At 50.6% G+C, this 14,809-nt stretch overlaps 1 protein-coding gene across 4 annotated transcripts; it reads left to right on the top strand.

The window, feature by feature from the left end:
• Positions 1-7,869: 7,869 nt before the first annotated feature.
• BAX (BCL2 associated X, apoptosis regulator) lies at positions 7,870-11,774 on the top strand. Of its 4 annotated transcripts, none has more exons than XM_030873619.2 (6): positions 7,870-7,995; positions 8,550-8,601; positions 8,693-8,839; positions 9,203-9,338; positions 11,087-11,191; positions 11,593-11,774. In XM_030873619.2, exons 1-6 carry the CDS (start codon positions 7,962-7,964, stop codon positions 11,695-11,697), a joined length of 579 nt encoding a protein of 192 aa, XP_030729479.1. In that variant the 5' UTR covers positions 7,870-7,961; the 3' UTR covers positions 11,698-11,774. The 4 variants fall into 4 exon arrangements, with proteins under 4 accessions (XP_030729479.1, XP_030729480.1, XP_069900428.1 ...); XM_030873620.2 differs by having other exon boundaries at positions 11,087-11,202; positions 11,555-11,774; XM_070044327.1 differs by having other exon boundaries at positions 7,956-7,969.
• Positions 11,775-14,809: the final 3,035 nt, after the last annotated feature.

Raw genomic sequence — 14,809 nt, 5'->3', positions numbered from 1 at the left:
GGTGGTTTGATGGGAGCTGGAGAGAGCCCACCATCCAAGGGGTCACTAGAGCATAAATCGGGTGGAAGGATGTGCGGGGGCGGGCGGTCAGGATCACATTTCCCACAAGCTCCTGGAGCAGACGTGTATGAGCAAATCCACAGTTTGCCTGCCTCAGCCTGTGTGACCTTGGGCAGGGAACAGTACATGGGTAGGAGGTGTCCCTAACTGCACCCTCCCTTAGCCTCTCTCTGCCTTTGTCTCCTCATCAGTAAAGGGGAGATACCACACTATCCACCCTCTGGTGAGGAGTTAATGGGATGGTATACAACAGGCCTTAGCACACAGCAGATTCTCTATAGATGTTAGCTGATTGGCCCTTCACTTTGAGGTCAGGCCTCCAGAAGCTCCAGGCCTCCATTAAGGTATAGAGAGTCATTTCAACAGGAACGTTCACAAGTGTTTCAGTGGCCTTATTGGCAAAGCCTGGGTCATATGCCCCTCTGTGTGGAAGGGGTAGGAGATCATTCCCACCCAAATTCCAAGCAGTTGGAGGGGGGCTATATGTGGGTGCTTGGCCAACGAATTAGGGTTAACTCTGTGCTCTAGGAAAGATCTAACTTTCATATTTTTCTATAATAGTGAGAATAGGTTAGGTTATGCTGCAGTAACAAACAACCCCAAATCTCAGCTTAGCATAACAAGGTTTTTTTTCTCACTTGTGTTATATATTGACTGAGGGTTCTGGGCTGTATATGTCTGGGACCCAGGCTGACAGAGCCACTACCATCTGGAGTCCTGCCGGTCAAGTGTGGCCAAGGAAGAACACCCTGGAAGCTCTTGTACCAGTACTTAAATGTTCTGACACAAAAATGACATACATAATCTCTTAGAATTTATTGGCCAAAACTAGTCATGTGACTTGAATGAACCACAGAGAGTCTGGGAAGTTCAATTCCACCACACTCCAGAAGATGGAGATGGATATATTGGGTTTATGACACTAATAACTCTCACTCTGAGCACATAAGCAAATTGGTAGAAATTTCAGAACATTGAGAGATTAGAAATCAGTTAAATGAGTTTTCTATTGTTTGCCTATTCCAAGTCCCATTACATATCATTCAGCTATCATCACAATGTGAAACCATTCAGCCCTCTGCTTGCTTGGTTTCAATCATTTGATCGTGTGGCCGATATGCCTAGATGTCCCCTTAATAATTATTCGCCTCTGATAGGGAAGTTTCACTGGACATAAGGCTGCACAGCTAAAGACTACATTTCCCAGGCTCCCTTGCAACCAGTTTCTTGCCATGTAAATGGTTTCTGGCCAGTGGGATGTCTGCAGCGTCTGAGATATGGCTTTAAAGGCAAGGAGGATGACATCCCTTTCAGTCTCTCCCTTCCTGGTGCAGGGATGTGTTGGGCATTGGTGTGTCCATCTTACACTGAGATGGAAGTGCTGTGTTGTGAATGGTAGGGCAACAAGCTAGAAGGCTAGAAGAAAGACATGATTATGGAAGTAGGCATGCCCCAAAATCTTCGGGATGAATTGGCAAACTGGAGACCCAGGAGAGCCAATGTTTAGTTCCAGTCCAAGTTTGAAGGCATGAGCACCAGGACAGCTGATGGTGTAGTTGTCGTCTGAAGGCTGGCAGCTCTGAAACAGGAGGGAAGGGGGCAGGGCACAACGTCTAAAAGAATGACATAGCCCTTGAGGATAGGACATAAACTGGTTAGAACCGACTAGGTCCAAGATGGCAGAAGATTTGACTTCCAGTAGACCTTGAGCCTCATTCTATGCTCATTGTAATACGTTCGCTTATGCTAAAGGACACACCCACAGGTGCCATGACAGTTCCGAGGCTGACCATAAAAGGCCAAAAAGTGGGCAATGGCCCAATTCCTGGAAATCTCCACCCCTTCTCCAAGATAGTTGGAATAATCCTCCCACTCTTTAGCCTATAAAATTACCCAACCCATAAAAACCAATCACCCCATATTTCGGAGCCTCTCGCCTTCTGAGATGGTCCACACTCTGTGGACTGTGTTTCTCTCTAAATAAATCCACTTCTTACCTATCAATTTGTCTCTCACTGAATTCTTTCTGCAATGAGACATAAAGAACCTGAGCTTCATTAAGATCTGAGACCTGGTGTGTGATCTCAGTTAAAAGACAGTGTGTGGGGGGAATACTTCCCTGGTAGTACAGTGGTTAAGAATCCGCCTGCCACTGCAGGGGACACAGGATTGAGCCCTGGTCCAGGAAGATCCCACGTGCCGCGGAGCAACTAAGCCCGTGCGCCACAACTACTGAGCCTGCGATCTAGAGCCTGTGAGCCACAACTGCTGAGCCTGCGTGCCACAGCTACTCAAGCCCGTGTGCCTAGAGCCCGCGCTCCGCAACAAGAGAAGCCACCGCAATGAGAAGCCCGCGCACCACAATGAAGAGTAGCCCCCCGTTCACCACAACCAGAGAAAGCCCGCACGCAGCAACGAAGACCCAATGCAGCCAAAAATAAAATTAAAATAAAGAAATTTATATATATATTTTAAAACAGACACTGGCGGGGTCACTTCCCTGGCAGTCCAGTGGTTGAGACTCTGGGCTTCCACTGAAGGGGGCGCGGGTTCGACCCCTGGTCAGGGAACTAAGATCCCACATGCCATGTGGCGCCGTCAAAAAAAAAAAAAGACACTGGGTTTAAGTCCCACCCCTTGGGTTCAAGTCCCATCTGAATTGTGCAGTTTCATCTTGAGACCCAGGAAGAGCCAATGTTTCAGTTTGAGCCTGAAGGCAGGAAGAAAGCTGATGTCCTAGTTCCTTTTTTAAAAAAAAATATATTTATTTATTTGTTTGTTTATTTATTTGGCTGTACCGGGTCTTAGTTGCAGCATGCAGGATCTTCATTGTGGCGTGAGGGGTCTTCAGTTGCAGCATGCAGCATCTATTTTCCTGACCGGGGATCGAACTGGGCCCCTTGCATTGGGAGCACGGAGCCTTAACCATTGCGCCACCAGGGAAGTCACTCATGTCGTAGTTCAAAGGTAGTAAGGCAGAAAGAATTCTTTCTTATTCAGAGGAGAGTCAGCCTTTTGTTCAATTCAGGCCTTTTATGCAATCTTCTTTACTAAGTTTCCTGATGTAATATCGATCTCATGCAAAAACACCCTGAGAGAAACACTCAGAATATTGTTAGACCAAACATCTGGGTACCCTGTCAAGCTGGCCCAGTAAAGTTAACATATAAAATCAACCATCATAGTTCCTGACACTGTGGAACTTTACTCACTGTTACTATCACTTAAGGTTGCATATTCTTGGACTGTTACATGAGAGGGAAATAAACTTCTGTGTTGTTTAAATCATTGTTATCATGGTCTTTGCTAAAGCAGCTGAATTGGTGTTCTACCTTATATTTTCCAAAGATATCTCCTGTCCCCACTCACTTCCCCCATTAAGAAGCAGAGTCGAGTTCCCCTTCCCCTGAGGTGGTGTGCGCTCATGACTAACATGTAGCTGTTGCAACATGGCAGAAGAGTGATGCTGCATGATTTTTGAGGTCAAATCAGGGAAGGCAACGCAATTTCTTTTTTTTTTTTTACGCGGGCCCCTCACTGTTGTGGCCTCTCCCGTTGCGGAGCACAGGGTCCGGACGCGCAGGCTCAGCAGCCGTGGCTCACGGGCCCAGCCGCTCCGCGGCATGCGGGATCCTCCCGGACCGGGGCACGAACCCGTGTCCCCTGCATCGGCAGGCCGACTCTCAACCACTGCACCACCAGGGAAGCCTGCAATTTCTTTGTTAGCTGAAATACTCTTGAAACCTTCAGCCATCAGGCAAGTAGTTCAGCTGCCCTGAAGCCACCAAGCTATAAGGAAGCTCAATATCCCACACAAAGAAACTACATGGAAAGGCTTGAGGCTCCATGAAAATATATGCTCCACCAGGTCCCGACACCCTTCAGCCTCCCTGCTCTTTCGGTTCCAGCCACTATCTGACTGCAGACACTGAGTGACCCCAAGCTGGAACTGCCCAGAGAGCCCTTCCCAATCTCACTACCCACAGGCCTATCCAAGATAATAAAATAATTGTTGTTTTAAGCCACTAAGCTCTGGGCTGATTTGTTACACAGCAATAGTGAACCAGAACATCTGGTATAACTTTTATAGTGGGAGAGATGGATTCATTTTTAATATGTCTAAGCAGAAGTGGAACCCCCAAATCCTACTCACTCTTCTCCACCCCAGAACCTTCACTAGATCAGCCACCAGGGTCCTCTTCCCCTGAATAACTTAGCATCTACAACATGTTAGCCCTCTCTTTGCTGTCCTTCCTCTATGTGCAAAGCGTTCTTCCTTTCCTGGAGTGGTAGTCAGTTTCTTTTCTTTTCTTTCTTTCTTTCTTTCTTTCTTTCTTTCTTTCTTTCTTTCATTGAAGTATAGTTAACTTACAATGTCATGTTACTTTCAAGTGTACAGCAAAGTAATTCAGTTATATATATATTGAATATATATATTCTTTTTCATATTCTTTTCCATTATAGGTTATTACAAGATATTGAATACAGTTCCCTGTGCTTTACTGTAGATTCCTGTTGTTTATCTATTTTATATGTAGTAGCATATATCTGTTAACCCCAAACTCCTAAATTCTCTCCTCCTCCCACCCCTGCACTATCCCCTTTGGTAACCATAAGTTTGTTTTCTGTGTCTGTGAGTGTATTTCTGTTTTGTAAATAAGTTCATTTGTATCATTTTTTTATGTTCCACCTATAAATGATATCATATGATATTAGTCTTTCACTGTCTGACTTACTTCACTTAATATGGTAATCTCTAGGTCCACCCATGTTACTGCAAATGGCATTATTTTATTCTTTTTTATGACTAATATTCCATTGTGTATATAGACCACGTCTTCTTTATCCATTCATCTATCGATGGACATTTAGGTAGCTTCCATGTCTTAGCTATTGTAAATAGTGCTGCTATGAGCATAGGAGTGCATGTGTCTTTTCGAATTAGAGTTTTCTCTGGGGTAATCAGTTTCTAAAATGGCTCTCAATGACCTCCACGTCCTGATATTCATGTCCTCATATAATCCCCTCTCCTGTGACTGTGCTGGACCTAGTGACCTGCCGCTCATGGCAAAAGTGATGGGATGTCCCTTCCGAGACTAGGTTATAATAGACTATGACTTCAGTCTTGCCTGCTCACTTTGATTAAGCTTGCTGCCGTGTTGGGAGCTGCACTATGAAGGGGTCCCATGGCAAAGAAAGGAGTTCCAGCCAACAAGGAACCAGGATGCTGGCCCTCAGTCCAGCAACTCTCATGTGACCGGATCTTCCCAACAACAATTTATGGGTGCTTGGAAATGGATCCTTCCCCAGATGAGTCATTGGATGAGACCAGAACCTCAGCTGACACCTTTTTTATAGCCTTGTGAGAGAATGCAAAGCAGAGGACCCAAGTAAGCCACCCCCAGATCCCACTGATTATGTCCATCTTGTAATATACATCGGTAACTTTAAAACACCTATAAACTGTATTTTCCTTTGTTAGAAGAGTCTTAAGTTACTTCCCTGGTGGTCCAGGTGTTAAGACTGCGCTTCCACTGCAGGGGGCACGGGTTCCATCCCTGGTCTCGGAACTAAGATCCCACAAGTCATGCGGCATGCCCCCCCCAAAAAAAGTCTTAAAACATCATTTTCTCTCTTATCCCTCTGGATATACAATAAATAACAGATTGTACTAGATTCATTGTCTTATAATAATGTGTAAGAGAGATTTACTATTACCAGTGAGCCATGGGAGGGCTGTGAGCAGGTGAGGACCAGGGCCAGCTCTGGATATAGAAAAACCCATCTAGGTTCATGTGGAAGATGGGCTGGAGGGGAGGGACAGGAGGTTGGGGTCTATGAGTGGGGCTGAGTAAGAAAGCCCTGTCCAAGTGACACAGGTCAAGCTGGAGACCTGACAGCACCCACAAGAACCATACAATTCTGGCAAATCCATCTCCTTCTCTGGGCTCTGGTTTCTGCATCTATAAATAGGCCATAATTATCCTAGATGTATTAGTTATCTACTGCTGTGTAACAAATTGCCCCCAAACTTAGCAGTTTAAAGCAACAATAAACGTTTATTGTCTCACACAATTTCTGAGGGTTGGAAATCAATGAATGGCTGAGCTGTGGGGTTCTGGCTTAGGATCTCTCACGAGGTTGCAGTCAGGATGTTGGTGGGGACAGCTGTCACCTGAAGGCTTGACTGGGGCTGGAGGACTTGGTTCCTCGACATGTGTGTTTCTCCAGTGGATGACTGCTTGAGTGTCCTCACAATGTGGCAGCTGCTTCCTCTAAAGTGAGTGATCCTAGAGAGAGTCAGGCAGAAGCTGCAGTGACTTTTATGACCTAACCTTGGAAGTTACACTGCCATTTCCACAACGCCCTGTTAGTCACACTGTCAGCCCTATTCAGTGCGGGAGGAGACTACACAGGGGCCTGAATACCTGGAGGTGAGAATCATTGAGGTCCATCTTGGAGGTGGGCTTCATAGTTCTGATATAGTATCTTTATTATTGTAAACAATATTGACTTCAGAACTATCTCAAAAGTTTTTTCCCCTCTACTCAACAGCTGTACCATTTAGAGGTCTGTGGCTGCATTAAAAGCCCTTTCTTCCTTCTCTGTAACTGGGATGGAGGGAGGGCTAATTCATTGGGCTGGAATAACAGACACAAATAAAGCCAGCTTCAACGTTAATATGAAACACTATTTCCCAAGGACATGCTTTCTTACTCACACTGTTGGAAATTCTATCAGTAAAAATGAAACATCCCACTTTGCCTGTAGGATTGAAGTCACTTGATACATAGTAGCAGCCTTGATTTCCAACCCAGGTGCAGAGTAAAGGGTTTCTGGACCCAACACTACACATCTACATTCATCTTGTAGTTTGCAAGGATACAGGACCCTGGTTCCTTTTGCAGTCCACACACTGCTTGGCTTTGAGCCTAACATACAGTCATCACCTAAATTCCACTCTTCCTCCAAATCCTATAATAACTCTACCTTTTCCTTTGTCAAGATGCTCCATGGTTTCTCTGTTGTGTGGTCTCCATCATCTCAGTGGGTCAATAAACTTTAATTTGTCAGACTACATTCCTGGTGTTGTCAGGCTGATGGATTAAGATACCTATAATCTTCAATTGCCGTGGCTCCCAGCCACCCTTGGGAGACAGATTCCCTTCTCTTATATGCCCAAACCATTCATCATCTGGCCCCAGCCTATTTTTCTAATCTCAGTTCTTTTTTCTTCTTACTATTTTCTTTTGAAAGGGAGATATAATCATTTCCATACAGTAAACTGCACGTCTTATGTGTACAACTCAGTGAATTTTTAAATATGTGTATGCCCAAGTAATCACCACCCAGATAAATATATAGCACATTTCGGACACCCCAGGAGCCTCTCTGTCCTCACCCTGCCAATCTATCACCAATCTATCACTTTTTGAACTTCAGATTCTTTTTATTTTCACAGAAACACATATAAACATTCATAGACTTTAGTCATCTGGAACGTCCTGCCTCAAAGAATGCTATCTTTGGCCTCTGATGTTCCTTCTGTCCTGGCAAGGGCTCAAGTCCCAACCGAAACTTTTGAAAATATTGCAGGAATGAATGAATGAATAAAAGTTATAACTGCGATTGAATGCGCGCCTGGTGGAATGGCGCCACAACCACTTCCTAAGGGGAAGTGCTGATTGGGCAGTCACGTGATAGGGGCCGAGCCTTCCCGGAGCAGGTGAGGCAGGTGCGGTCCTGTGTCCGGATAGCCCTGCGGGGCAGCGGCTCGCGGCGGCCATTTTGCGGGGCGATCACGTGAGAGGACGCACGCTCAGCGGGGCGCTCACGTGACCAGGGGCGTGCTGCGGCCGCCCGGGCGGACCCGGCGAGAGGCGGCGGCGGGAGCGGCGGTGATGGACGGGTCCGGGGAGCAACCCAGAGGCGGGGGTGAGGCGGGAGGCGGACGGGCGGGAGGAGGGCGAGCCCCTCGCCGGCCGACCCCAGGATCCCTCCTGCCGGTATGGGGCCGTGCGATCGCCAAGCACTCCGGGGCAGAAACTCCGGGATCCGGCGCTGCCAGCTTCCACCCACTCCCGGGGTCCCGGGCTCTCTGGCCTCTGCGTCCGGATCCCTTCCTGTCTGGCGCTTTCGGACCCCCGAGAAGCTGGAGAGCCCCATAATCCAAGCCCACGGGGCAGGCCCGGGCTTGTTGCCTGCACCACTTCCTGGTGGGAGGGGCGGGTCTCCCCTCAGTCCCCTCAGGCCAGGGGTCTGGTTGCATGAAGTGTTCCCTCAGCCTCCTTCCCCGGAAGAATGAAGGATACAGGCCCAGGACTCCTGCCTCTTTCTCCATCAGGGACTCAGCTGCCTGGGCCCCCAGTCACTTTATCTACCAGGGTCCCCTAGCGTTGTCCTCCCTCAGGGATCATGAGCCACTCCAGTTCCCTGGATCCCCCTAGGACCCAAGAGTTCAGGCACCTCTTACCTCCTTTCTCCTCTAGGGCCCACCAGCTCTGAGCAGATCATGAAGACAGGGGCCCTTTTGCTTCAGGGGTGAGTTTGAGGTCTGATTATTGCGGAGCAGATTTGAGGAGTGAGGCCCCATTCTGATTCTGCATTCCCTGCAACTCCATTCCCACTCTAGTTTCATCCAGGATCGAGCAGGGCGAATGGGGGGAGAGACGCCCGAGCTGGGCCTGGAGCAGGCGCCCCAGGATGCATCCACCAAGAAGCTGAGCGAGTGTCTCAAGCGCATTGGAGATGAACTGGACAGTAACATGGAGCTGCAGAGGTGTGGTCCCTGGGACCCAGGAGTCCAGCCAGTGAGCCCCTTCTCCCTCAGAACCCAGGAGTCCCAGCTCCCACCCCCCATTTTCCCTGGGATCCTGGAGTCCAGGCCCACAGCCCCCTTTTCCGTCAGACCCAGGGGTCCAGGGCCCCACCACTCAACTCAGCACTCTGGACTCCCAGCCCTCCCCTGCCCTTCAGGGAGTCATTTTCCCCAGTTTCCTCAATGTCCACCTCGTGGCTCTCCCCCATGATGGCTTCCTGGCTCAGGCCTCAGTTTCCTTATCTTTGGTATGGGGTGGACACCAGAGTTTCCACACTCCGCCTGATCCTCCCTCCCCAGCACTGGCTTTCCTCTCTCCTGCAGGATGATCGCGGCCGTGGACACAGACTCCCCCCGAGAGGTCTTTTTCCGAGTGGCGGCCGAAATGTTTTCTGACGGCAACTTCAACTGGGGCCGGGTTGTTGCCCTTTTCTACTTTGCCAGCAAACTGGTGCTCAAGGTGGGCGGCTGCAGGGCTGTGAGCCCAGGCAGGCTCCCCTATGAGGACCTGGGACTTGTGAGGTCAACCCCTGTGGCAGCCCAGTAACCACAGAGGGAATGGAGAGAGGCAGCTATGGACCGCTTGTCTGCTTTTTCATTCATTTATTCATTCAACAAACATTTATGGGGCCTATGGTGTGTATGACCTGTACTCGGCACCCAGGACACAGAACAGAAAAGGCTAGGTCCCTGCTCTCAGGGAGCCCACGTCGTATGATGAGTGCTGAGCGAAGTAAACTAGGGTGACGTGATTGGGCAAAGAGGTCAGGAAAGACTTCTAAGAGGAGGTGACGTGAAAGCTAAAGTTGGAATGACAAGAAAGATGCAGTGATATATTGTATAAAGATGGGGGAAAAGGCATCCCGTAGAGGGGCAGAACATGCAAAGGCCCTGAGGTAGGGCCAAGCCTAGTGTGTTGTGGGCAATGAGGAGGCCCATGTGGTTAGAACAGAGTGAGGAGGGGGAGAAGGTGAGAGATGAGGGCAGATTGCGAGGGTCTTGTGGGCCGCTGTAAAGACTAGCTTTACTCTGAGTGCGACAGGAGTGATTGGCTGGTTTTAAACAAGAGAGTGAGGTGACCTGATTTATAAATAGAAAAGACTTTTCAAGCGAGGAGAGCAAAATGTTAATTGTAGAATCTAGGTTGTGTGTATATGCCTGTACGCTTAGAAACTTTTTTAACTTTTCTCTTTGAAGATTCTCATTACAAAATATTGGGGGAGGGGAAGCCCAGCAAATTATTTTGGCCCTTTTGGGTAGAAAAATGGATTATGGGGCACAAGGGCAAAAACTGGGACGCTGACAAAGAGGTACCTGTAATAATCCTGGCTAACGGAAGACTGACCTGGAGTCAGGGGGCAGCATTGGAGGTGGAGAAGTAGATTTCTTGATGTGTTTGCAAGATTGAGCTGATGGGGCTTGAATGTTAGAGGTGAGGGGGACAGCAGTCAGGGTGATGGTAGGGCTCCGTGTGGAGCTGGGGACAGCAGGTGAGAAGCAGCGAGATAAAGGCTGAGTAGGGAAGCTTAGGGAGTTGAAGAGCAGGCGTCAGGCCTTACCTGGTCTGAAGGTCAGAAAGCCCTCTCTGGGGAAGTGACATTAGACCTGAGCTGTGAGGGATGAGTGAAAATTCCCTAGGTTGAGGTCCATTGAGGCAGCAGAATTAGCATGTGCAAAGGTCCTGAAGCAGGTTAAGAATTTGGTGGGAATGAAGATATGGAAGAAGGGTGGGAATTCCCTGGCGGTCCAGTGGTTAGGACTCCGTGCTTCCACTGCAGGGGGCACGGGTTCGATCCCGGGTCGGGGAACTAAGATCCCACAAGCTGTGTGGAGTGGCCAAAGAAAAAATAAAAAAAGTTTAAAATTAAAAAAAAAAAAGATATGGAAGAAGGGCAGTGAGGCACAGAAAAGAAGAGGAAAATTGGAATGTGATCAGGTCAGAGGCTTCACACAGAGCCTTGTGGGCCAAGATGTGCTTTTGATTTTTTATCCCAGAGGTACTAGGGAGCCATAGATGGTTTGTGAGCAGGGAAGTTGACAGTGACCAGATCCACTTTACAATTTATGAAGCTCATTCTGACTGTGAGTGGAAAAGAGACTGCAGAAGGGCAGGAGGGGAGGCAGAGAGTTGAGAAAGGAGGCTGGGGGCCATTGCCCCAGGCAGTGGCGACAAGGCTTAGTCCCTAAGGCCCAGTCCACTCCCTGCAGGCCCTGTGCACCAAGGTGCCCCAGCTGATCAGGACCATCATGGGCTGGACCCTGGACTTCCTTCGAGAGCGGCTGCTGGGCTGGATCCAGGACCAGGGTGGTTGGGTGAGGCCCCTAACCCCATCCAATCCCCCACTCCCCTGGGACCCCTGGGCCTTCCTGAGCCCACCACAGTGGTACCCTCCTCCCCATTTTCGGATCATCAGATGTACTCTGTAATGCGTTTTCTTACATGTCTGATCAACCCTGATTCATATGACACCCACTGACCTCTCCATGACCCTTGACCTCCTGGTGAGCTCTGACCCGACTAGTGCCTTCTGCCCTCCCTGGTGCCTCTACTTCCTTCGGAATCCCTCAAGTTCTATGATAACTCTTTGGCCCCCAACTCTTTAGTACCATTAATCTTAGGCCCTTGCCCCCACTCATGCCCTCTGACCTCTCTGTGACCCCTCACGTGCTGGCCCAGGCTGAGCTGCTGAACTGCCTCATGTCCCTATCCCCAGGACGGCCTCCTCTCCTACTTTGGGACACCCACGTGGCAGACAGTGACCATCCTCGTGGCCGGAGTACTCACTGCCTCGCTTACCATCTGGAAGAAGATGGGCTGAGGCCACCAGCGGCCTTGGACTGTGTCTTTTCTGCATAAATTATGGCATTTTTCGGGAGGGGTGGGGACTGGGGGCCATGGGCATTTTTCTTACTTTTGTAATTATTGGGGTGGGGTGGGGAGGAGTGGTCTCGGGGGGCAATAAACCTCTTTCGGGCCACACTTTCAGAGTCTGAGTCACTGGGCCCACTTCCTGGCTGTCGCAGGAGACCAGGCTTCACGTGCTGACCCATCTTATTCTGAGGTTGCCTGGTGCCCTCTATGGGTAGGTGGTGAGTTAAGTCTTGGCCCTGCCCTTAAGGAGCCCACAGTCCTGAGGGGAACCGAGGTGACTCGAGATCACATGACTCATGTGTCACAGCCTAGGGTATTGTGTTAGAGGCAGCACTGTGCCAGGCCCAAACCCGGCAGAGGGGGCTGGGGCGGGGGTGGGGTGTGGATATCAGGGTAGCAGGGTGCAAAGCAGCCTCCTGGACCCTGGGAACTAGGGCCTGGAAGCTTCCACCATATGGGACCACAGGAAGTTGCACATTTACTGAGGTGGAGAAATGGGGAAGAAGCTGGAGGGGGGCAGACCTCGGGAGGACTAGGAAAGCAGGGGAGGGCGCTGGAGCCTTTTGGGGAAGCCCCTGGAGGCTGGAAGGCTGAGGAGGCTGGAGAGAGGGTCCAAGGGAGGACTCCAGGGGAGGCCTGAGCTTGAGCTGTGTGGTTGCAGAGGAGACACACAGGCTGGAGACTGACAGGTTGTGGAGGGAGGGGCTGGAGAAGGAGGAGGAGTCTAGGGTCTGGCCCCGTAAATGGGAAGGGCCCTCCAGGAGAGGGGCAGCCCCCTGGGAAGATGCTGCGCTCACAAAGAGGCACAGTAGATTGAGCCAAAGAAGGAGAATCAGAAAAGGGAATCACAGAGAATAAGGTCACTCGGAGAGTCACAGTTGGTTGTCACCTCTCTGGCTGTCTTTCTTTGGCCGCGTTGGGTCTTCGTTGCTATGCGCAGCTTTTTTTGTCTCTAGTTGCGGTGAGCGGGGGCTACTCTTCATTGCGGTGCCTGGGCTTCTCTTGTTGCGGAGCATGGGCTTTAGGCGCGCGGGCTTCAGTAGTTGAGGCACGCAGGCCCAAGGGCAGGCGGGCTCAGTAGTTGTGGCTCGTGGGCTTAGTTGCTCTGCGGCATGTGGGATATTCCCCGACCAGGGCTCGAACCCGTGACCCCTGCACTGGCAGGCGGATTCTTAACCACTGCACCACCAGGGAAGTCCCACCCCTCTGGCTCTCCATCCCCCTCTCTCTGGGTCCTTCTGTCCCCTTCTCTGTCTCTGTTCCTGTCTCTTTGTCCCTCTCTGGGTCTTTCTGTCCCCCTGTCTCTCTCTCTCCCTGTTTCCCTGGGTCACTTGTCTTCTCCTATCCCCCCTGATTCCCCCCACCTTCAGATAATCTTTATCTCACCCCTTCCTCTCCCTCCACCTGTGAGCACTTCCCAGGTCACCTCTCCTTTCCCAGGCTAAAGGTCTTTGGGCTGAGGTTTGAAATTTGGTGAATGAGTAACTCAGACCCCATTGTGACTGTGTGCCTGGGGCAACTGCCCCTCCCCCAGAGGCTTGCCCCAGAGACGGCCAGTCAGGGGAGAGATGGCAGATAAGACAGAAGTGAGGGGAGACTGAGTCACCACCCAGAGAGAGGGGACAATATGGCCACAGGCGGGAGCCCAGGGAAACCATCAAGGGAACTAAAAAGACAGTGCCTTGACAAAGCACTCGAGGTGGCACCTTGGGGGAGGGGGCCAGACTTGGGGCCCAGCCAGGCCTAGTTCCCCGGGTCCCAGGCAGACTGCAGTCCACCCAAAGTAGATGAGGTCAGCGAGCGGGCTCCACCCCGCCCCTCTGCGGGAGCCCCTTCCAGAGCTGAGTTCAGCATGACTCAGCACGGCTGCTCTCCTGGCACTGGCCCAGACACCACTTGAGGACCCCAGATACCAGCCTGACTGGCGTCCCCTTGATCAGGGAGTACCCTGCCCGGGCTGCTTGGGGAGGCTTCTCTGCAAGGTGAGCCCTGACCTCTGCTCCCAACGCCCCAGCGGCTTCAGCTTTCCTGCCCCAGCCGGACAGCTGCCTCCATTAGGGCACTGAAAGAGGGTCAAAGTCCTGTCTTTGTTTCTCCTTCCCCGCAAACAACCACAATGGGAGCTCCTGGAGGGCTCCGTCAGCCAGCTCTGCCACCCAGGCACCAGCCTGGACCAGACACACTTTACAAATGTCCATTGGTTAAAGACAGACATCCCATCCGTAGGTCCCCAGACCCTCCTTGTTTCACCAGGACTCAGTACTTCTCCGTGATCTTGAAGGAGCATGCGTCAGGCAAGACAGGGACAATTTCAGCGAGGCTGCTTCAGCGTCAAAAAGAATTCCCAGTCTCTGGCTGCCTTCAAAGTCATCTCCACGAAGTGCAGCCTCAGAGGGACCCCCAAAACTCCAGTGTCATTTCACCCCTCCCCATCTCAGCTTCCAGAAAAAGCGAGCCCCTAAAATAGCCCCTAGGTATTCCAAGGGGCTCAGACAATCTTTCGAGCGCTCCAAAAGGCTCTCCAAGACCCCTGACCTCTTTAAAAAGCCCCTACTAGGCTTCTGGAAACATCCCTCTGCCCCACTCCGGAGCTGAACAGCAGGGCTCTACAACTGTCCTTTTAATCTCGCAGATCACTTCAAGGGCCTAAAGATCGCCCTACCCCCCCCCGGGGGAAGTTTCCAGAAAAATATGGACTTCCACTGTGAACTCTAAAGCTACAGAAACTCCCCCCACCTTTGAACCCCAAGGCTCCAGGTCCTCCCAGAGAGAGACCCAAGGTTCCAGAAATATCATCTCACAGCCTTCCAAACTTCTCAATGATCCGGGTACCCCCTTATCTCCCAGCGCAAACCCCAGTCATCTGGAGGTTTCTGCACCTCTGAGGAACGCCCCCAGGGTTCCAGTAAAGCCCGTGCCCTGACACAGCACCAGAATCCGATCTACTTTCCTGAGACACCCCCAGGACCCAGGAATGATTATTTTCCAGGGTTCCCAGTGTCTTCATTAATCTTTCACCTACTAGAGAGTCTCCCTCCCCATCCCCCCCCAGAATCCCT

The sequence above is a fragment of the Globicephala melas genome, chromosome 19, assembly GCF_963455315.2.
Source record: "Globicephala melas chromosome 19, mGloMel1.2, whole genome shotgun sequence".
NCBI lineage: Eukaryota > Metazoa > Chordata > Mammalia > Artiodactyla > Delphinidae > Globicephala > Globicephala melas.
Note: the sequence above shows the minus strand (reverse complement) of the source record. Positions and strands in the feature narration are given on the sequence as shown.

Excerpts from the sequence above, each read along its gene's own strand:
- BAX (XM_030873620.2), top strand. The coding sequence starts at position 7,962 with ATGGACGGGTCCGGGGAGCAACCCAGAGGCGGGG. Across the intron at positions 8,602-8,692 it reads GGGGCCCTTTTGCTTCAGGG|TTTCATCCAGGATCGAGCAG; the intron begins GTGAGTTTGAGG and ends TTCCCACTCTAG. Across the intron at positions 11,203-11,554 it reads GGTGGTTGGGTGAGGCCCCT|GGCTGAGCTGCTGAACTGCC; the intron begins AACCCCATCCAA and ends CGTGCTGGCCCA.